The 24,511-nt window shown below is 31.8% G+C and overlaps 2 protein-coding genes across 2 annotated transcripts; both read right to left on the reverse strand.

Moving 5' to 3' along the window:
• Positions 1 to 1,681: 1,681 nt before the first annotated feature.
• LOC129873781 (auxin-responsive protein SAUR50-like) lies at positions 1,682 to 2,229 on the reverse strand. The gene has a single exon (XM_055948955.1). It carries the CDS (start codon positions 2,149 to 2,151, stop codon positions 1,849 to 1,851), a length of 303 nt encoding a protein of 100 aa, XP_055804930.1. The 5' UTR covers positions 2,152 to 2,229; the 3' UTR covers positions 1,682 to 1,848.
• A 17,211-nt stretch (positions 2,230 to 19,440) lies between these two features.
• Positions 19,441 to 23,725, reverse strand: LOC129874727 (small nuclear ribonucleoprotein SmD3b-like). Its single transcript, XM_055950065.1, has 5 exons — positions 23,437 to 23,725; positions 20,729 to 20,781; positions 20,581 to 20,647; positions 20,437 to 20,493; positions 19,441 to 19,791 (listed from the first exon to the last, which is right to left on the reverse strand). Exons 1-5 carry the CDS (start codon positions 23,593 to 23,595, stop codon positions 19,729 to 19,731), a joined length of 399 nt encoding a protein of 132 aa, XP_055806040.1. The 5' UTR covers positions 23,596 to 23,725; the 3' UTR covers positions 19,441 to 19,728.
• Positions 23,726 to 24,511: the final 786 nt, after the last annotated feature.

Consider the following 24,511-nt stretch of genomic DNA (forward strand, 5'->3'; position numbering starts at 1 on the left):
CCCTCGAATCAGTGCCGCATAAATAGAAATATATGAGTAACATATATTATTTAAAAATAACGTAAAAGTAATATAGATCACAATAATTAAAAGATTAAAAATTTAAAAACATATAAAACATGAAGTTGATTCTCAAAATTTTATCAGTGCCACATAAATTAGGACAAGGAGAGTAGCATATATTATTTAAAAATTATGTAAAAGGTATTATAAATCACAATAATTAAGAACTTAAAATATCTAAAACTCATATTAAAATTTAACTGACTTTTTAAATTCTATCTATGTCACATAAATTGAGACAAAAAAAATAATAGATCTGGGCACGGGCACCTTTGTCTAGTATTAATACAAAATCTAATGATTGGAATGTTTAGGCATATATTCATTCTGGTCCTACAAGTGATGACGGAGCCAGAAATTCAAATAAATCTCAAAGAAGTTCACATTATCCTAGATCATATTACCTTAGTTTGAGAAATACGTTATTAATAATTTTTGAATTAAGGATAAATCTTTAGAAAAAAGAATCAGTTCAATATACATATTTGTACTAACAATCTTTATAAATAAAATCATATTTTTTGTTTGTATTGTGATGAAAGTATATTTTCATACTTGAGAAAATCTGTTGCAAATAAATATTCTTCAATTCTTAATTAGTGATTTTGGATTTCGAATATGGAGAACATAGAAACCTTTATTAGAAAATGTTTTCTTCCTTTAAATGAATTGTAGGTAATACATAAATTTGAATTAATCAGCCAGCAAATACCAAAGACATGGTTATAGAAAAAATGTAAAACTAGACAAGCAAACTTCTCCAAATTGATGGAATCATAATCTGATCATCCATAGCGTTTTTTTTATTTCCTTTCTTTGTTTGAGAGGTGGATAGTTTAATTTATTCAAATAAAAATCCTTAATAATCTTATTCATTCTTAAAGAATAATAAGGTTTGTTTTTTAAAAGCAAATTATTGTTCTGAGTTCATGAATTGATTAATCTCATCTCCACTTGGTCCAACTAATAATTCAGAGAAGCTCACAATTCATTCGTCATTGTTTACATCTTGATTATTAATTAATTAATTAATTTGAACACTCAATTATCTACTCATATACCAAACAAAGGTGAGTACTGGTTTTAGTCAATTTTGAGCAGGTCATCTGTTTTTCTTTTATTTATTAATAATTTGTTTAATTTTTTTGGTCAACTAAAAAAAATTAATGGATCCCTGAATAAGGCTCACCATTTTTTTGACATTTGTCTTTTTTTTTTCTCTCAATTTGTTAGAATTCTTTGAGGCTATTCTACTCTAAATCATAGCTCAGGTTTAATCTCTTGATGAGGCAGATATGGTCGAACTTTTTTTGACAATCAAATAATTTAACAAATTCACAAAGACCCTTTCATGTAGATCAAATAAATCTCAAGGAGGTCCACATCATCCTAGTTTGGTACACGAATCACAGAAAAATCATAAGAGAGAAAAATCAAGGAAAAAAAGAGATTTGTAATCATAATCTTAATGAATAAAATTATTTTTAAAATTTATTTTGTAACCGTAGTATATCTTCCATATTTGAGAAAATGTTGCAAACAATACATTTTTAGGTTTGGAATTACTTCTGGGAAAAAGAAAGAAAAAAAATTATGAAGAAATATTTTTGGAGTTCGATTCTCATAAACAAGAATTTTCGACGGGTGTAAACATTCATCACCACTGACCAAAACAATAGAGTACGTGAAAATCAATATACAAAATTTTAACTCTAACCACACCAAAAGAGTTTAGTATTCACAATTAATCCTTCTCGAACTCCGTGGTCATCACATAGCGAGATTTTAGTGCATCCGATCAAAATTTGAAATTAGAGAAGAGAAATCATGTTCATGACAAGGAATAGTAATTCCCATATCATGATTAAACCCAAATTCTTCTTCAGCCCTTTGAAGCAAACTTTGAAATCCAGGATGTGTCAACCAAGAAATTGGAATTATATATCTTCTCCTATTTTCTCCAACATATACAACAAAATGTCCTTTTGGGACATCATTTGGTAGCCCATTTTCATTTTTTCCAAAGCTAGAACATTTTTTGAGGATTTGTTTAAGAGCTGCTGTTTGAGTTGCTTTCTTTAGAGCCATTATTATTATTATTTTTGGAGAGAATTGTGAAAGGAAAACACTAGTAGAATAGTTTGTGTGTTGGGAAATAATGAGAAAGAAAAGAGGTATATTTATGGGAAGAACAAAGGCATGTGAAGTGAATGGGGACAAAGAAACTATTATAGGGCTGTGGGTGTTTTGTGTGGTGGGTGGTCACTTGAAATAGACCACTCATCCCTCTTCTAGCCTCAAAAGTCCAACTTTATTTTTTTATTTTTTATAAGAGGTCTTCTACACGTATAAAATTACACTATTGAATCACATGCTAAAATCTCATGATTTACATAATTTAAAAGAAGCCAATTTGATTATTCTTTAGTAAAACATTCTTTAAAAGCGTCAAAAGATTATTAGCTTATGTGGTTTTGACCATATATTTTCATATAAGTTCTTGTAATTCGAATGAGATTTTCATGGCACAAATAGAGTAGTTAAATTGACCATCATACATGTAATCTCTTGAAGGGGGGGGGGGGGGGGGGACAAGGGAGTTGTACGTATTTCACACTGTTGAAAGTGATACTACAAAAACTTTTCAAACATTGAAGTGTAGGAATGGTAAGTGTTGTTACCACTTTTCCTATAAATGGATGAAAATGGTCTATTTTATAAACCAATCACTTTAATCTAATTTTAGGTCTTGAGGTCAATTTCAACGCACATCAAAAAGTTTTTTAAAAAAAAAATAGTCTCCCCACAGATTATTTTTTAGGTGAATCTTTCTTATTTTTCACTTGTTTAGGCTTTGTGCTTCTTGTTATTGTTTTTCCTTATTTGACATTAACTAGGTAAAAGTTTGTAGTCAGAGAAACAATTACTAGTTTTTCTTTTCTTACCTATTCAATCAAGATATTTGTGGAAAAAATCACTCAACATTTTTCAGTGAAAAATTCAGTAGGAATATAGTGAAATTAGTAGCTTCACTAATTTAAATCTGCATTGCATCGAATACGGACCTATTTCCGCTATTCCGACTTCTTATTGAGCGTAGCAAAATCAAAGTTGATGATAAAGTCATTCAAAAAAATAAGAGTGTAATTGGAAACAAATAGTTAGTTGTGATTATGTGATACTTTTTAGGGGAAATTTCATAAATAGTATTTTTATTATGCTCCTTAGCTACGGTTTGTCCATTTACGAGTTGTAGCTATAGTTTAAGCTGCTTCGTCGTTATAATTCGCAGGTTTATATAATTCGCAGATAATTGAGTTATTTTTGCATAAACTCAAAATAACGAATTTATACAAAATCTAAACTTTAAAGAGTTATACAAATTATATTATACAAAATTATATTATATAAAAGTTATACAAATCTCGAATTATACAAAGTATACAAACTCAACCGTAATTAATGCTAAATGTTAGTGGAGAATTATAAATCAACTAAACTATAATTATGTTAACTAATTAACTAGTATATATTTGCTTATTCGCGTAATTTTTGTTATTTTATTTTATTAAAGAAAAAGTGGTTGGTGAAGGATAATGAAATGAGGAAATGTCGGTTGGACAAGGGCCACTTTTAGTGATTCATGTTCCTTTAGAATTTATAAAGTGGAACCCTTTGGTTTATACTTGTTGGAGTGCAATTTTCCATTTGATTAGATATGATTCACTTTATTCATATGATTTGAGAATTGATGGATATACTCCACTCCCCATATGATGTTTTTTTATATATTAACAAAGTCTAACTAATTTTTTGTACATTATATATTGAATACATACAAATAAATAAATGAGGGTTATTTAATTCGTTTCTGATTTTCTTAAAAGAAAGTCATAATTCAAGAAGCTAAGTTATTTGTTAGTAAAATAAACAAAATCAAATGGTCGTAATTAATGAAGCAGTAATAGATTTCTCAAAAAGTAATAATAATAATAATAATAATAATAATAATAATAATAATAATAATAATAATAATAATAATAATAATAATAATAATAATAATAATAACAAAAATAATAATAATAATAATAATAATATATTTCTCCACAAAATTAATTATGGATGATACATATTGCTAGTCTCTTCGAGTCATCCTTGTAGTCAAATGAGCACAATTCCAATTAGATGTTGATCACACTACCTGTCCAATTAGATTTTTTAGAGTCCGTTTGAATTGATTTATGAGTTGTTTTCAGTTTTTTTTAGTGTTTGGTTACTCAATTTATTTATTTTGGCTTATAAGCTGAAAACACTTTATAAACTGTTTTAGATAAGTTAAGTCAAATAGATACTTAATCTTTCTATGTTGACTTTCTAATATACTCCATATATATTTATTTTTTAAAAAAAACATGCAATTTTATTAAGATTACATTTTTACACATTCCAGGAATGTTTGATGAGTTGAAATGTCTGAAAAATCATTCAACTTAACAATAATTCACCATCAAAGTCACTCGACTTTATTTTGTGTTTCAGAAGTCATCCGTCTTTCTCTAATTAGTTTTCATGGTCATTTAGCTGAAAATCCAATTTTCGATACTTTTTTAATAATGTAATAGATATAATTTTTTCAGAAAAAAATATTTAAAAATTAAAATTAATCTTTAAATTTATTCAGAATCCAACCCACTCTAAATTCGATTCAATTCTTGATCCGACCTACTTAAAATAGATTGACTATATTAACAACAACATTTAACAAGATTAGATTTTGCTGTTTGAAGTATGGAATCTGGTAGAATGGACCATTATAAAAGCAAAGTTTTGATAGTCAGAAGTCATACTCAGAAAAAGCGACTATAAATTAGTAGTATTTCTTTTCTTATATAGATTTTTTTTTAATTTCTATTTTTCATACACTTTCTCCGTTTTTAATTTATTTGATTTATTTTAATTTGACATAAAATTTTAAAAAAAATAATTGAATTTTGTGATTTTAAATTAAAAATATAAAAAATATATTAAATTGGTACTTAATCTTATAATCTTAAATATATCATGCAAAAATTAAAATTAAAAAAATGTTAAATAAAAAAGGATCATTTTTTTAAGCGGACTAAGAAAAATACGTACACAAATTGAAACAGGAAGAGTAATATGTATAAAATTATAAAATAAAAAATATTTTAATATACTTATCATATTTTTAATTGAAAATCATAATATTTAAATATTTTTTTGCTTTATTAAACTTGGTATCACATTAAAATAAGATACATAAGTCACCAAGTCAAAAAGGCTTTTGTAGATTTTCTGACTTTTGGTAGATTCTCTCTTTTTTTAATAATGTTTCTGCAAAATGTTTCCGCATGTCAATTGTCAAGTGACTTTCTACTCCAATCACTAGGCTATTCCGTGGGCTTTTTTTTTTTTTTTGAAAAGGAAAAACGAAAAATGATGTTAATATTTATGATTTGACGTATATATATTCCTCTTTCACTTAATGGTTATGTTTTTAACATTATATTTATTTTTAATTGAGAAGTAATTTGAATATATATTGGGAAGATCAATTACAAAAGTTATGTATTTCGTAAGGAGATTGGTGAAGCAATATAGACATATGAAATTCATTGATTTGGCTTCAAGTTCTTAAATAATTTTGGCAAGTTATTTTTGGATGAAATTTTGATGAAGTTTTATCATGTGTTTGATCATAAATTTTTTCAAGTTTTGGTGAAACTTCAAAAAATATTATTTTATACCTGTAAGTTCTAAAATTTATTTAAAATATCCATAAGTTTGTGTTATCATTTAATAATGAACACGTTCCGTTAAAAAAAATCTTATAACATAATTGATAAAAATCAACAACAGCAAAATAACAATATGGGCAAGAGTAATATATTAATCGAATTTAAAAAAATTATTATTTTTTCTCAATCTTATCACTCAAACTATTCTTTTCCGGGGAGGTAATAGCAAACTATTCTTTTATAAAATCTTTCCACATTGTACGAACAATCTATTCCAACAAGCTTGCATTTCTAGATCAGATGACTGAGAAGATGAAGCAATGGAGTAAGTTGGTAGATAAATATTTAGTTGAAATTAATAAACGATGGGTGTTTTTATAAAATATAAAAGTTTGAGATAATTTTTAAAACTTCTCAAGTTCCCACGTTCTAGTTTTTTCTAGAACTTGGGAACTTGGAATTTTTGTCAAATATATTTTTCAAGTAATGGCAAATTATATGGACAAACACTAGTTTCCAAAAAAATTTCAAGTTTTTCCCAAAAACTACTTGGGGCCAACACTTACTTAGAAAAAACATATAACAAATTGTACTCAACATGATTTGAGATGTTTGGAGGTTGAAGTTGTACATATAGCTACATTAGGATGATTAACAACATGTAAAATGAAGCAAGATCGGGTAAAAATAGTATGACACTTCATCAAAAATAATCTTTAGCTGCAATTAATTAACGGAAATAGCTTAATTGCCGCTAAATATGTATTTCTAGCGGCGATTAGCACTCTTTGTAAATGTCTCTAAATCCTATAACGGTATTGGATCTAATGGCAATAACTAATGTCGATAAAGGCTTTAACCCTATTTGGTAACGTATATATTTATTACCATTAAAAAATATTTTTGTTGTAGTGTGAGAAAATTTGAAATACTTTCAAGTCGAGATGGGGTTGCACCAGAGATCAACTGATAGTAGTGATGGACGAGCTAACACGACATATTCAAAGGAGGTGTCATGATATATACTGTTTGCAAATGACATAGTATTGATTGACGAGACACATGATAAGGACATAAGGTTAACGATAAGCTGGACGTTTGAGACAAACGTTGAAGTTTAAAGGGATCATCCTAAGCATGAACAAAATAGAGTACTTGGAATGCAAGTTCAATGACGTAACTTTTGAGGCAGATGTGGAAGTAAGGATTGATACGCACGTCATTTCTAAAAGACAGTCTCAAGTATGGATGAAAAAAAGACTTGCATCTGATGTATTTTGTGAGAAGAATGTGTCACCAAAAATTAAAGGTAAGTCTTATAAAATGGTTGTTATACTAATTATATTAAATGGGGAGGAATGTTGGTCAATCAAGAACTTGCACGTTCAAAAGATGAAAGTAGAGGAGATGGGAATATTGAAATAGATGTGTGGACATAGTATTCGAGCTAGAATGAAGAATGAACTACTCGAGACAAGGTGAGAGTGTCCTCCATGGTGAACAATATGAAGAAAGAAGCTAAGGCTGGGATGGTTCAGGCATATGAAGGAAAGATACAAAGATGCCTCCAATGAGGAGGTGTGAGAGGTTGAGTATAATGTCTGAGAAGAGGTAGAGTAGACCAAAAAAATATATTCGGGAGAGGTGATTAGATAAAACATGACACATCATCATCATCATCATCATCATCATCTTATTCTTTATTTTTATAATTAATTATTTTTTCTTTCCATCGATTATCGTATTTTCGTTGTTGATGTTGTTCTTTTCTCCATTATTTTGAATATGACTTCTTCACTACTGTATTTTTTTATATATACTTAATTTGTTATTCTTTTCTTGAGTTAAGGGTCTTTCATAAACAAACCCCCACAAGGTGAGAATACTGATAAACAGTACTCTCTTCATACCAACTTATGAAGTTACACTGAATATATATCTCCTTACTTAAAATATATCTTTGAAAAATTATAAAGGTCCAAACATGCTCTCTTACTAACATTTAATGGTATATTGGACCTTTTAATTGTTCAATGACAATTCGCATGAGATACGGCTGAACTATTTGTATTATATCATGTAGGACACATGTTATGTCATGTGTAGGACGAGTGTGTCTACTTTTTCAACTTTATAGAAATTTAAGTGTCTATTTGTGCACACCCAAAATTAGAGGTTATAGAGTGGATTTCGGAGCGGACCAATCTTTTGTGCTAACCCCCCACCCAACCAACCAACCACCCACTCTCTCTCTCTCACTTTATATATATATATATATGCCCACAGAAAGCGCAAAGATCTAAGCCACTAATGTCATAGTGAAGGTTAGACCTCATAACATCATCAAAGCTAAGATTTCGTATATGTTAGTTGATGTCAAGTTAAAGTGCACGTTAATGTATTAATACTAATAGATAAGTTAAATGTAAATATGTATTTATATAAGACATACATTCGTACTTAATACATGTAATATTAAAATAACAATCATAAAAAAAAAAATATTAGATCTTGCAACAAATTTAGAAAAGGATTATTCTACTTATATTAATGTTAATGAACTTAAATAAAAATCTATTAATACATAGGTTAAAAAAATAAAAATATTATATATAATATAAAAAAATATTACATAAATGGAAAACTAAAACTGACAAAGGTAAAATATGACTTTGTAGAGAACAAGGGGGGGAGAAAGTTGAGAGGTGAGTTTGATTTTTAAAGTCAAAGTTAAGGGTGAAAATCATTTTCACCCAATTTCAACTATGGCCTTTTCAATTTGTTGGCGAAATTCATTTCAACGGGTGTCTTCTTTTTCGATTCAGAAGCTCGAAGGTAACAGAAGAAAAGAAGCGAACAAAAAATAAGTAGTAATAAATATATTTAATACAAAATCATATTTTAAAAAATTATGCTTCTGCTCAAAAAGTGAAATACACTCTCTTTACTACCTCAACACTTAGGAAAGTAATTATTTTATTTTTAAAAAATTTAATTAGAATCCCAAAAAGAAAAAAATGTGTCTAATTTTTCGATCATAATAAATACTTATGCCTTTAACCAATAATTTACAAGTGTTAATAATTTACAAGTGTAGACTAAGACAAACAAAATCCTGTAAGTGACTACCTAGTGCCATTTTCACGTACAAGATTTAAGGTATGATATTATTTTCTACCTTAATCAATAATAATTATTTTGGTGCAGTTAAGGTTGCCCTTTATATTTTATTGTTGATCTATACAAGACTTCAACGTGATTTTGATAGAAAATACTTTTTCTTAGTGCGTGCAATGTAGTTTTGTCCAATAATTAATGTCAATGTTTTCTTTTTAGAGAGTCAACTATATCTAACAAAATTATTGCCTTATCTTAATTTGTGATGAACCACTTGTCCTGCTATGATAATAGCTACATCAGACTGCGATTATTTAGTCAGTTGCTTACTGAATATATTAACTGATTGCCACTGAAATGTGAGCACACGTCCCTTTTATTTTTTTATTTTCATTCAATTATTCATATTTAATTTTAATTTAAACACTTCTAGAATAATTTTGATAGTTTGTATAATAATTACCTCGATAGAAAAAGTTTTCAAAACTATAATCAATGAGAATTTGGCTAAGATTATAACATTTGTTGCTTTATGTAACGTATAATATATATATATATATATATATATGTCTTACAAAATATTACGAGAAATATTATACTGTCAGTTGAAAAATAAAAAATAATTATTAAATTATAATCAATTACCATGTATTTTCGAAAATTATGAGAAAAAAATCTCTTTTATAAATTTATTAAATAAATACAAGCTCTCTTTTCTAATAAAATTTAACTTTAGGACCCCGTTTGCAAGCATAAAATTATTGAAAATCTTACGAAAAATACTTAGATCATAAGAATAATAGGAAATCTCTTGAAAAAGGCTATAACACTAAAAAGAGACTAGCTATGCAAATAAGGTTAACTGTGCAAAGTTCCTAAAGTCAATTAATTTGGTAATTAGTTGTAAAAGTCAGTTAAAGTTTGTTAAGAGTTAGTTATTTGTCTAACTAACTTATTCAATGTAGTCTATATATACTCCTAATCTGTATTCTGTATACACAAGTTTCATACAACATTAATTCATATGAGAATACATTACTTTCTTCTATCTTCTCTACATTACTTCTTCTTCTTCAATCTATTACAAAGTTCATCAATGATGAACTGAATAAGTTCATGGTATCAGAGCTTTCACGAGATTCTAACTACAGAACTCGTCTTTACTCTCTCTTTCTCCTTCTCAATCTCAATCTTTCTTTCTCGAATAATTCAAATTCTAGAATTTCCAGTTGATTTCTTGATAAATTCCGCAAAGTCAAGGTCACAAGAAGCTGTTAATGGCGCCTGAAAGCACTCAATATACATCCAGTAATGGAACTTAGGCAACACAAATCATTGATCTCAATCATCCTCTTCACTTGCATATCAGATGTAAGTGGCCTCTTTAATTTCTCTTTAGTTAACAAGAATAGAGAATTAATTTGTCTGGAGTAGGTCTATGCACATTGCTTTGTTAGGTAGAAACAAGCTAGGATTCGTAGATGGTACATGTAAGAAAGAGAAGTTTAGGGAAGAACTCTGGGCGCAGTGGGAAAGGGTGAATGCCATTGTGTTTTCTTGGTTGATGAATTCTCTCTCTAATATTCTGTTGAATGGGGTGGTTTATGCATTTAATGCCTGGGTTGTTTGGGAGGAATTGAAAGAAAGATTTGACAAAGTCAATGATGCACAAGGAAATCACTTCATTAACCTAGGGAGCTTCATCTGTCTCAGTCTATTTTACAAAGCTAAAAGGATTATGGAATGAACTTGATTCTCTTGTTCCCCGGCTGTGAATGTGAGAAATCTAGGGAGTTCTTGGATTATCTACAAAGGCAGAAGTTGTATCAACTTCTAATAGGATTAAATTATACATATCATCAAGTAAGAAGCCAGATACTCTTAATGACACCCATACCTTCTGAAAATAAAGCATATGCTATGATTATGAATGATGAACGGCAAAAGGAAATCACCGGTGCTTCTGTTTGGGTTACTTGGAGCTGGACCAATTTCATCCTCACAATATGAAGCTTCAGCAATGTACTCAAAGACAGGGTCAAGCTTTCAGAAGTACAAAAGGGATTATAGTTTACCGTGCGACTTTTGTAAACTAAAAGGTCATGTAAAGGAGAATTGCTACAAGTTGGTTGGATATCCACCAAGTTTCAAGAAGAAAAAATTTAGTTCTAGTAATGGACAAGGAGGAGAATACAATGTTCAAGCTAAACAATCACCACTAGGCAGAATTTTTAAATCTTACAGCCAGTCATGGACAAGAAGTTCAGGTCATAGCCAATGTCGCTGGACTTTATCAGATACAAGATTATGATTCAAGATATCAAATGGCTGGGGGAATGTAAGCACAACCTGGGGCATGTGTATTTTCTAAAGAGCAGTACGAACAAATACTCCAAATGCTGAACAAAAACAACTACTTTTAAGCAAGTGCAAATGTAGAAAATACTCTGGATAACACAGATAACAATGATGAATCAGGTATAAGCAGTATGTGTCTAGTTACTTGTAATAACAAGGATTGGATTATAGACACTAGGGCAACAAACCGCATGATGTTTGATATAGATTTGCTCGATAAACCTTCTATTACTGCTATTATTAATACTAAAAAAGGTTATTTGCCTAATGGAGATATTTCACTAGTTACATATACAGGTCACAACTCAATTTCAAATAAAATCATGCTAAAGAATGTTTTCTTGTTGCCACAATTCAAGTATAACTTGATGTTTGTATCTAAAGCTACCAGGGAACTACACTGTGGTGTCTTCTTTTATCCTGACTTTTGTATTTTTTAGAATCTCTCAAGTGGGAAGGTGAAGGAGATTGATAGATTGGAGGATGGTCTCTACATAATCAAACTCTTGGACAACCTTCTCATGAAGTCAAGTTAGTTGTTAACAACATACAAGCATCTTGTAGTGAAGTAGTTATAAATCTGTGGCATAATAGATTTGGGCATGTATCTACTACTGTGCTAAATAAGCTACTTCCTAACAAACTAGAAACTATAGCCAGAGTTCTAAACAAATATTATGTATGTACTAATGTAAAACAAACTAGGTTTCCTTTTTCAGCAAGTAGTATAAGAACTGATAGTAATTTTGATATGGCTCATATGGATATTTGGGACCCTATAAAGTTCCTATAATTGATGGAAATAAATATTTTCTGACTATTGTTGATGACTACACTAAAATGACTTGAATCTATCTGCTTAAATTGAAGTCTGACGCTTGCATTACTATCCAACAATTCTTTATATATGTGAAAACTCAGTTCAATAAAACTGTTAAGATTTGAAGAACAGATAATGGAACTGAATTTATAAATGATGTATGCACTAATATGTTTAAAAAATCTTGACATTATTCATCAAAGAATGTGTGTCTATACTCTTCAGTAAAATGGTGTAGCTGAAAGAAAGCATAGACACATACTAGAGTCACAAGGGCTCTTAGATTACAAGCTAATATACCTATACAATTTTGGGGATATTGTGTTCTTACTGTTATATATCTTATCAATAGACTTCCTTCTTCTCTAATACGAATGTCTCCCTATGAGAAGTTGTATAATAACAAGCCATCTCTACTACATATGAAAGTCTTCGGATGTCTGTGTTATGCTAAGTTAGTACAATGAACTAATAAAATGGAGTCTAGAACTAGAACAGTTGTGTTTATGGGGTATTCAGAAGTTCAAAAGGGTAGATATTGTATGATTTGCACACAAAGTCATTTTTTGTCAACAGGGTTGTAGTGTTTAAAGAAGATGAGTTTCCTTTTTTGGCTAAGACTTTAGATCCACCTATCTTCCAACAATTGGATCTTGTGTCTCAAAGTTTGTTCCTAGATAGTCCTGTATACATGACTCCTAACATATGTAATAGAGATGAGAATGTCCATACTAATTGTGAGATTACTAACACTGATATAAACACAGCTTTTAGTGATGAACATCACCCTACTTCTCTACCTAGATCTGTTACACAAAACCCTCAACTGTCTCAAGAGCTTTCAATACAAGCTCAAGTTCCCACAAGAAAATCAAATAGAGACAAGCAACCTCCTATCTGGCTAAAAGATTTCACATCATTAACTCAATTTGATCAGGATACTTCTTATCCTATTTCCCAATCAAATAAGCAATCGCAATCGCTACAAGCAACCTATTTCATACCCTTTTAAGTACTTATCTTATGATGAGTTATCACTTAAATATCAAGCTTACTTGTCTGCTTTTTCTAGTGTGACAGAATCTACATCTTACTCAGAGGTTGTTAAGGATCCTCAGTGGGTTGAGGCAATGTAGGCTGAGATTTCTGCACTACAAAGCAATCACATGGGACACAGTCAATTTACCAGAAGGGGAGAAGCCAATAGGCTGCAAATGGATATATAAAATCAAGTATAAAGCTACTAGAGAGATAGAAAGATTCAAAGCCAAGTTAGTTGCTAAAGACTATAGTCAGTAGGAAGGTATTGACTATCAGAAGACTTTTTCTCCTATAGTTAAAATGGTCACTGTTAGGACTGTGCTAGCACTTGCAGCATCTAAACATTGGCATATCCATCAAATGTATGTCTACAACGCATTTTTGCAAGGTGATCTTCATGATGAGATTTACATAGAACTACCTCAAGGATTTCTGAGTCAGGGGGAGCATAAACCATTGTGCAGACTCATCAAATCTTTGTATGGGTTGAAATAGGCACCAAGACAATGGAATGCCAAGTTAATAGAAGCTTTGCTAAAACTAAAGTTCAAACAGAGCCAGTATGACCATTCTCTCTTCATGCAAAAATCTGAATTTGAAATTGTAATATTATTGGTCTATGTTGATGACATACTAGTAACTGGAGATAGCCTAAAGCTAATTGAGGAAACAAAACAAAAACTACAGAAAGTGTTCAAAATGAAGGACTTGGGAGACCTAAAATACTTCATTTGTATAGAACTTGCTAAATCTGATCAAGGCATATTGATGCATCAAAGGAAGTACTCATTGGAGTTGATAGCTGAACTTGGTCTATAGGTTCTAAACCATTTTTTACTCCTATAAATTCAAATGTCAAACTGAGAACAAGAGAATATGATGAGTATACAACCAACAACAATGGAGAAGATCCTTTATTACCTAATGCTAGTTCATATAAGAGGTTAATAGGCGAACTGTTGTATCTAACAGTTACAAGACCTGATATTTCATATAATGTACAAACCCTAAATCAGTATCTTTAGCAACCTAAAAAGTCACATATGGAACCACCATTAAGAATTGTCAGGTACATCAAGTCACAGTCTGGTCAAGGTATATTTATGTCAAGTAATCCTGAATAAAATGTGACTGCCTTTTGTGATGCTGATTAAGCAGCATGTTCACACACAAGGAGGTCTGTTACAGGCTTCCTAGTCAAGCTAGGAGATTCCTTAGTATCCTGGAAATTAAAGAAACAAACTACTGTCTCTAGGAGCTCTCCTGAAGCAGAATACAGGATCTTAGCATCTATTGTGTTTGAACTCATTTGGTTACTAGGATTACTAACTGAATTGGAAGTCAAGATTAAACTGCCAGTTGACATATTCAGTGACAGCAAATCAGCACTACAAATTGCTAGAATCCAATTTACCATAAAAGGATAAAGCATATAGAAATTGATTGTTACTTTATTAGAAAAAAAATTCTGCAAGGCAAAGTCAAAGCTCAATATATTCCTACCAAAGAACAACCTGCAGATCTTCTTACAAAAGGACTAGCCAAGGTCCAACATCAATATCTTAAATCCAAGCTAGGTGTTCTTAATATATTTAGAGTAACTAACTTGAAGGGGAGTGTTGAAGAAAGGCTATAAGACTAAAAACAGACTAGCTATGCAAATGAGGCTAACTGTGCAAAGTTCCTAAAGTTAGTTAATTAGGTAATTAGCTGTAAAAGTCAGTCAGTTAAAGTTTGTTAAGAGTTAATTATTTGTCTAACTAACTTAGTCAATGTAGTCTACATATACTCCTAATCTGTATCATTTATACACAAGTTTCATATTAACTCATATGAGAATACATTACTTTCTTCTATCTTCTCTGCATTACTTCTTCTTCTTCTTCTTCAATCTATTACAAAGTTCATCAATGATGAACTGAATAAGTTCAAAATCCATAAAAGCTTGAGACATGTCAAAGATACTTTCATTAAATATATTTTCACCCAAAATAGGTATATGGAAAAACTTTTGCCATGAGTTCAACTCTCTTACAAGGAAGAACAAAAATAAATCAACCAATTTAAATATACAACATATCTAATTTCAAAATTAAAATCATTCATATTGTTTAGATGAATTCTTTAAGTTAGCTTTGAATTATGTCATGCTGATTGTGCTAGTTTTATGCGGTCTAACGAAAAATCTTATATCTTGGCTTAGAAATACTAAAATCACAAACGGCTTGTGAACCTGTAGATTTGTTGAGACATGTCATATCTGAAAATCATGATCAAATAGCTCATATATTTGCTCAACTCGAGGGTATGAAAAGTCTACAATAATCTTTTGTCAATGTTTTGTAAGCTACCAATATTCCGTGAGATTCATATATATGTCGAGGAAACAAAACTAGGCAAAATACTTAGGCGGAACACATAGTCCGTGAACTTGGTTGGTTTTTCCTCTCATGCACCTCAACTATGTTGCCTTCCTACTGAACCCCTGAACCATACATAACTTGTTCCTTTTGAACATTACATGGTATATTATCACTTTTGAAGAACGCGTGAAAAGAATTTAAAGGGGCTGATGTGAAATCCATTTTGGAATGTAACGGTCTTCTTCCCCCTTTTTAACCCTAATTTTCCCCCTCTTTCTCTTATTTCTCCTCTTTTCTTTTCCTTCTCTTTTCTTTCTCTTCTTCCTTACAACTACTCACATACTTTCAACCATTTTTTCCCTCTTCTTCCATTCTACGACGCTGCTCATCAAGTCAATGTCGAAGTTATCTTGTTCATCGATTCCTTCTTCTTCAACTGCAAATGTAATGTGTCACTATGGATCAAACTCCAAAATCGTGATTGAACTTTATAATCTTATGCAATCTTCGATGATACCTTCGAAAAACTCCCAAAATTACTTCGAAATTTGAGGAATTTAGTTCTAAAAGCTTAAATGTTAGTAGAATCGCTGAAAATAAGATCAATTTTTAGGGTTTTCTCCTCACCATTGCTGCAATGAAAGGAAGTCCAAAAGTGTGTTTCGTGAAAATGACGCATATATTTGCATTTTTAACTTAAACGTGCTGATGTGTATTTTAATTTAAAGAAGCTGACTTTTGATTTGTTGCATTTTCCACGTGGAAAAGGTGAATTGCATGCTCCCTTTTGAAAAAAAAAACTTAGTGATGTTTTATGCAATGTCAGCGATGAATATTTAAAAGGTACAAATTATGTATGGTTCAGGAGTTCAATAGGAAGACAACATAGTTGAGGTGCATCAGAGGACAAAATATTTAAGTTCAAAGGCTTATCTATGTATTCCGCCAAATACCTAAATGCTGGTCTATTAAGTGTTTGTCAAGTTCTCACACCTACAACACTTGATAGACAAGCATTTAAGTATTTTGTCTAGTTTTGTTTCCTCGACATATATATGAATCTCAAGGAATGTTGGTAGCTTACAAAACAGTGACAAAAGATTATTATGGACTTCTCATATCCTCTCTGATCATGATTTTAGGACATGACATGTCTCAACGAGTCTACAGGTTCGCAAGCCGTTTGTGATTCCAGCATTCCTAAGTCAAATAGGAGATTTTCCACGAGGCTACATAAAATTGATAAAATCAGCATATCAGAATTCAAGGCTAAATTCAAAAAATTGCATGTGCTGATAGATCATGGTTTTGGGATATGACATGGCTCGACGACTCTACTTCCCATTTCCACGTGTCGTTTGTGATTCCAATATTCATAAGTCAATATACAAGATTTATCATGAGGCCGCATAAAAATGTCACAATCAGCATCACAGAATTTAAAGCTAACTTCAAAAATTCATCTAAAACGCTATTATAGGATTTTAATTCCAAAATTTGAACATGCTATGTATCTTGAAAATTAATTTCTAAAAAATCAAATGGGTCATGATTTCGATGTTTTTACAACAAGATATAAATTTTCTAACACAGACGCAGATGATAAAAGAATGAGATTTGAGAAAGAAAAAGTTTTCCAAAACCAAAAAGGACACAACTCCTACCTAGAGTTGAATTACGTTAGCCCTCCCTCAAAGATTGAGTTAGCGAAGGCATCAATAGTTTCCTTTAGAGTTGTTCAAAATCGAATCGATATCGATTAATTGAATCGAAAAAAAGTTATTGGTTTATTGGTAATAGGTTATTGGTTTAGCGATTTTAGTAATGATTTTAATTTTTTTTATTATCGGGTTATTGGTTCTTAACAGTTTAAGATTTTTTCTTAACGAGTTAATCATTAATTCGATAGTGACTTAATAATTTATATTTATTACCATTCGGTACATAAAGTCTTTTAATTAAGGTTTAGTTTTCATACTTTTATTTCTTATTGTCTCAGACTCTTGGTTATTCTGCAATGTTTTGCATTTGCTTTTGAGCAAAACGCAATTTATCAACTCATGCGCATGATTCATTTGGTTTGCCACCTTGTTTCTAAGTGATTTTCAATGTGTTTTTTTGTGTAAAATCTTAACGGTTAAACCGATAACCAAACCGATAATGATCAATAACCTATAAACTGATAACCAATAAGTCAATATCTTAATGGCTCTATAACGGTTTGTCATGTCTATAAATCGATAACTATTAAGTCAAACCAATAAACTTCAAAATCGAACTGAACAGACCGATATGCAACCCTAGTTTCCTTAATGTGAGCAAACTCGGAGAAGCTAGAAGTAGGAAGCGTCGGCCAAATCCATTTCAAATTGGAAAATGAAATTGCTTGCGAAAAGGATTATTCATGTCTGAAATTAGCTTTAAAGTTCAAACCAAATATGGCTAATATAATTTAATTAATTATTTAAATTCAACAAATATGAATTTCATTAATGATCTAATTTTATTAGGCTAGTTCATTGATTTATGCTATAAATGGCGTGTACACATTGCTAAATCCAAGATGCCATCTGGAGGTCCAATTTGGTGTCATGTGTTAAATGACATGGCAAAGTAAGTCAAATAAAAGAGATCATCTAATCATGTCATGTGTCAAATAACGTGGCACATCAAGTCAAGGACCAATAAAATCCTATCACGTGCTTAGGTGATGTTGCATGTCAAGCCAATTAAAAGAGTCAATCAAATATCGTAAAGTGTTCAATTGACATGGTTCAACCAATTATATACATTTTTATTACATAACTTTGCTATTGGTTTGATTACCTAGGTAGACCAATCAAATTGAAAGAAAAAGAGTATGTATTCATCGCACTCTCTCCCCCGTAATCATAAATAGGGCTTCAGTCTTCACAAGGCAAAGATCATAAAAAAAAATACAGAGAGAAGGCTCCTCTCCAATGGTGATTCGCAAGTCTTCGTTCAAGCTTTATTACCCACAGGCATGATGCAAATTTCATCGTTGAATCGTATCTTGATAAATTTAGTCAAACAGTTCAGTTTTTGTCAAGACATACCTGAGGACCTTATGGTACCAAAACAGTACCATAGTACGAAGATGCAATTAGCAAGCATTGATGATTCATGATAAGCTTAGCAACCTCAAAATGTTAGATTTTTTGAAGGTTGTCTCATATGTTGATGGATCCTTGTCCAGAATTAAGATGGAATAGAAAAGAGATATCCAAAATATTACTAAAGCCATCGAACATGTACTAATCCCACCCTTTTCAGCTATTGACCTTTTTTATCCCTAGACTTGTAGAATATCCTCATGGGTATGCCTTACCTTAGTAATTTGACTAATTTAACTCCCACTTACCCTATCCTCCTTAAAAGCAAATGAAAGAAAGTGACTTACGTTTTCGTGTTTGCTGGAATTTGAACCCTAATCTTGCCTAGTTTTCATCCACATCTAGGCTTTACCTGTTTCTCTCTTTGATACTATATTCAACCATACCAGTATAACAATCATTGGAACTGCAATTTTAATGTAACACTTGTATAAGTTACTGTTCATATTTTATTCTGATTGACTACGTGCAAGTTGCTCCCAACACTATCCTACAAAGTAATTAATCATGATTTACTACAACCAGTATGGAGAAAATGTAAGCCAGACATAAATTTTACTGGCCGCGGATGCAGTACTCTATCCAACTCAAGTTCCAAAAGTAATTCATCAATGGTTCAACCTGAATCTGTTTTTCGTCCTAAAATATAATTTGTTTGCTTGCTTCAGCTATTGACCTCACAAGGAAAAGCATGAAAATATTTAAGAAAGGATTTCTTGACTGCAAGAGATTGTACAGGATATTCTGGCAAATCCTTTAAGCTATGCACCAGATGAGGTTACAGCTAATTAAAAAGGGACTATTTGCATTTAAAACGCTGGATAAAAATCACAACCCATACAAGACTGAGACACAGCAAATTATTCCTGATTCACAAAATGTTGAAAGAGAAACTATACCAGCCATCCGAAAGTCGCTCAATTGTCCAGCTCTCTCAAGTAGTATCATAGACCAGGAAGTTGAAATTCTAAACCAAATGTTCCTTCTTAGATTACAAGGGCACAGAAGCTTACTGTCAATACAATGAACTTAAGAACTCAAAAACAGATCATATGAAATCTCGCATGGGGCAATCATCTTCTTACAGGAGGTACAACACCCCGACCAGGTGCTGCTCCACGACCTGCTGCCTGAGCCTGCAAACGAGATATTTATAATCAGGTACATTTCATTTCTTCACTAGAAGTACAATTCTTGGCTAGCTAAAACACAACAAATTCTCCATGACATCCTTCTATTTTTTTATAGAGCAATTCTACATAACATCCTCTCCACTCCTTTCCTCCAGCAAAAGAAAAGGTGGATAAGAAATCCCACTAAAGTTCATTGGAGGATCACAATTCCCAACTCACAGCCTAGAGCAACCAGCAAGGACTCTTTTATAGTTTCGGTGAAATGGAGGGTAGAAGTAAATGTATCAGGCGTTGACAACTTTCTTAAATTGGAAGAACCAAGAGATAAACATTTAAGTTAAACTTCCTTTAAGAAGAAAAACTAAGGAACATAGTAGAAGACTAGAAGTAAAATCAATCAATCTCACCTCCCCTCTCCCTGTATTGTCAACTCCCCCACCCCCCATTCGAATCTCCCTCCTTTTCTTTGAACTAAACATGGCATTGGCCCTACCATTTTGCAAAAATCAATTATTTTTTTATGAAGTGCAAAAATCAAGCAAATTAACAGCATATACCTAAATTCTACAAGAGATGGTATGTGGTTAAGTTTCAGTAGTTGGCCTCAAACAGAAAAAAACAAGTAGAAGGAATAGAAGCAACACTCACTTTAGCTCGCATTGCCATAGCACGTCCCCGTCCAACACCAAGTGATGAACCTTTGCCCTTCAAAAGTGAAATTAAACATAAGTGAAACACTTCAAATAAATGAAGAACAAGGATAAAACAAAGACAGATGCTTCAGTAAAGTACCTTAATTCTAGCTTCTAGACGCTTGAACATGGGAGCATTCTTAAGCATATCTGGAATTATCATGAACCTGATAGAAATTAAAGTTCAGCTATGCTTTTAGCAGGAAACAGACAAAAATCATGCAATAGGAAACTATATTTTTATATACCTGACTTTACTGCCTCTAATAAAAACATGTTCCAGTTGTGACACCCTTCCATCCTGCATTGCAAAAAATATTTTAAAATACCCCATAGAAGGAAGGTCCTATACTGAAACCTACATTTCTTTTTCCATGAGTAACTGGAGAAAGAAACAAATATTACAGCTTCGAAGATGAATCATTCATCCAGTATCAGTCATGCAGTAACGAATGCAAAACAAGACTTTGCTAAATCAGCTTTTTCCAGCTTCTTTTTTTGTTTTACCAAACCTTCTCAACTACCCAGGCTTATTATCAAATATCCATAGGAAGCTTCAACTCAAGGATTACAAAAATCGCTCTTTTACTTTGGCAAAGGTTCAATAAGATTTGGATGATTTATGATATATCTTGATGCTTTTTCATCACAGACAATGTTCAGAAAAATATCAAGGACAGGGACAGCAGTGTAAGACCATGGTATTGTTTACTTGTTCTGCTAATGCACTGGAGAGTAAGTTGCACCCCTCAAGAAATTGGAAGTGAAGAAACTAAAAACGGGGGAACTTGAGAACCACAAACAGGAAGCACAACAGAAACATGACAGCAAAATGTCACAAATTCTAAACCTCTTCTTAGCACCTTTACTACCAGGAATACACACTTGATCAAATAGAACATCAAAAAGTCAAATAAATAAGACAAACCTCAAAAGCTAGAAGTTTCATATACGAACTGTTAGTATGTTTTGTGTTGTCATTTATGTATAAATTATTTATATCTGTCATCCATTTATATAAATGGATATGGAAGGGGTCATACAGCTTTGCTCTAGCGGTAAGACCGCAACATGTGATGTGTGGGTTAGGTGCACATCACAATTCACAGGTTTCAATCATGTTTCAGACAAAAAGGCTAGTATTTAAGTGGGAGAAGGATAGAGGGATGGGCCAATGATGTTTCAAACAATGTACCAAAGATCCAATGGGAAATCTCAATCATAAAATAAATAAATAAATGGATATGAAAGGTGGAGGAGAAATTTCTATTAAATGTACCCTTATTGTTTGGCACTAAGGTCTAGTTATATTTATTTTTTTGAACCTGACAACTCTGTACTCCTCAGCATTAAGGGCTATGTTGGCCACCTCCAAAAGTGTTAATTATATACAAAGCAAAAGAATAAAAACACTTATAGAGCTCCTATGAAATCCACTAGATGAATTAGGTCAGTTATATTATTGTTATTGTTATACTGTTATTGTGAGATATCTGAAACTTTTTCCATGAAAATCCGTGTTTTTATGGTTGGGTAATGTTAGAATTCTTTTCCTTGAGTGTGATGTGAAATGATTTGTGTAGCACGTACTTTAGCCTTCTGGAGTGCAAGTTCGGCTAATGACTTTTTAAGACCCATATAACTAGAAAAAGTTGTGATCATGCAATTTTAGCCATTATTCAATCAAAGGGTGACCTAACGATCAATGAAACTAAGATGGATCATGTGTTAACAAGGTTCAAATCTCAACAAAAGACAAAAAGTTAAGTGATCTGTGCACACAGAGATAGCAGGTACCTGGTAGGGATTACTGATTAGTTGGGGTGTGTGCGAGCTGACTCGCATACAACCGTATGAAAAAAGAGGAGAAAAAAGACTCTCATTCTAGTGTTTCCCCCTATCATGGTCTAAATCAACCAGCTGGCCATGGGCAATACAATATCAAATATTAGATTTTGGTAAACAAAAGTTTTATGGTATATCAAAGCCCTCATATAATTAATTAATTTTTAAAAAATTGCAATGGAATATTTGATAATCTAGAAAGGAAATTTTGGTAGTGTTTTGTAGACTTTTCCCTGTCTTCGGTTATCCTTTGCCAGGAAAAGAGGGGATTTTGGAAAATCTGTTCATTAATAAAGGGATCAAGTACCATTTGGGATCGCCCAGTGGTTTGGGCTTAGGACTTCCATGTTGGAGGTTCTCAAGTTCAAAACTCCTTGCCAGCGAAAGCAAGGGGTTTGCCTTGTGGATTGAGCTCGTCACACCGGGCTTGCCTAGTGCGGGTTACTTCTCCTATGTGATTTGCGAGCTATTGCATAGGAACAAGGGTTTTACCCTATGCACACCTAAAGGGTAGTGATTGTGGGTTTCCCTTGTCATCAAAAAATAAATAAAGAGATCAAGTTCCTCGAAAACAAAGCTTGGAAGTTGGTTTTTTGTTATAATGAGAGCATGGAGGTTATTATTCATTAATAGGTAGCTAGATACAAACTTAAACCCATCTATCCTTCCCTTCCCTTACTCTATCCCCTGTGTTCCTCCATCTATCTCTTAATAACCAATACGACCCTGAGAATCTCCAGTATGGGCATCTTTCCCCACCATGAATATATTTCTTTTAGGCACCGTCACAGAATAGAATGAATTACATCTCAGTTCTAACTCTATTTCACACCTTTTTTCTCGACATTTGTTTATCATAGGAGTATGGGGAGCTCATCAGTTTACATGGAATTGACAGGAGGAGGAGCACCAGATTATTATCTACATTTACCTTGAGGAAAGAGCCTGCAAAAGCCTAACTACAGTCTACTTGTCCAAAAAAAATTAAAGAGATCAACACCTAATTTTTCCATCTAGATTCGGAATCACGTGTAATTATAAGAACTAGGGTTTTTAGATTGAAGGAAGAGCAAACAAAAAAAAGTTAAAATTAAAAGGGGGAAAACCATACTTTAGCAGTGTAAGTGATGGTTTCGAGCTGGCAATTCCAGTTGTCCTCGCACTCGACCATACTTCCTCTGTAAAGCTCACCGCTTTTCATCTCTACAGTCACTATATGCCCTGTCGCCTCGTGAAGAAGTTTCACCGGTATGCCTAAGCTCCGACTCATCTCCTTACCTTCTTCCAAAAACCTAATGCGTCTGTATCGAGAAATCAAACAAGACGAGTGCCGCCAACTTGATAATTAAACATTAGGGCAAATTCTTCCACCTCCTCTGCCGATGGATCCAGTTTGATCTAACGGTTCGTGTTTGTTGTGTACGCTTTCCTTCTTTTCTTTTCTTTTCTTTTATTTCCTTAATTAAGCATTTGGCCCCAACAAATTTTTAGGAAAATTTTAAAAAATTCTTGACAACTAGTGTTTGTTCACATAATTTATTATTATTTGGCAAATATATTTGATAAAAAAATTCAAGTTCTCAAGTTTTAGAAAAAAGGAAAAAGGCTCAAATATGTCATAAAACTTTGAGAAAAGACTCATTTATGTCATTCGTTAAAAGTTTGGTTTATCTATGTTATTGGCGTTTGAAAAAAGGCTCGTTATTTTTTAATTTCAATTTTGCAAAACCACCTAAACAACTTTTAACACTTTTCTATTGGAGTTTTTGAATCAAATTTACTTTTTTTGCTTCTTCTCCTTCAAGAACACCAAGAATATATGAAGAACATCAAAAATTCAAATTTCTAACTTCTTCGATTTTTCACGAAATCACCTCAAGTTTCATTAGTAGCATCCCTCCGAGTTAGATATCAAAATTCAATATCTTTTAAGTTCGAATTCAACCTAAACCAACAAGACACACTTAAATTTTCTTCAAAGTTTTAAAACTTTAACATCTTTTAATGGTAGAATTTTCTCCACAACTCCAAATCACTTGAAATTTTGAACATATATTCTTGGTGTTCTTGAAGAAGAAGCAAAAAACTACATTTAATTCAAAATTTCAATAGAAAAGTGTTAAAAGTTGTTTAGGTGGTTTTGCAAAATCGGAGTTAAAAAATAATGGTATAGATGAGCTTTTTGT

This window comes from Solanum dulcamara, chromosome 11, assembly GCF_947179165.1.
Source record: "Solanum dulcamara chromosome 11, daSolDulc1.2, whole genome shotgun sequence".
NCBI classification, from domain to species: domain Eukaryota; kingdom Viridiplantae; phylum Streptophyta; class Magnoliopsida; order Solanales; family Solanaceae; genus Solanum; species Solanum dulcamara.

Coding starts and splice junctions, on each gene's coding strand:
- LOC129873781 (XM_055948955.1), bottom strand. CDS start 2,151: ATGGCTCTAAAGAAAGCAACTCAAACAGCAGCTCTTAAACAAATCCTC.
- LOC129874727 (XM_055950065.1), bottom strand. CDS start 23,595: ATGAGTCGGAGCTTAGGCATACCGGTGAAACTTCTTCACGAGGCGACA. Junction 20,782..23,436: donor CCATCACTTACACTGCTAAA/GTATGGTTTTCC, acceptor TTTGCAATGCAG/GATGGAAGGGTGTCACAACT. Junction 19,792..20,436: donor CTATGGCAATGCGAGCTAAA/GTGAGTGTTGCT, acceptor TCTCGTTTGCAG/GCTCAGGCAGCAGGTCGTGG.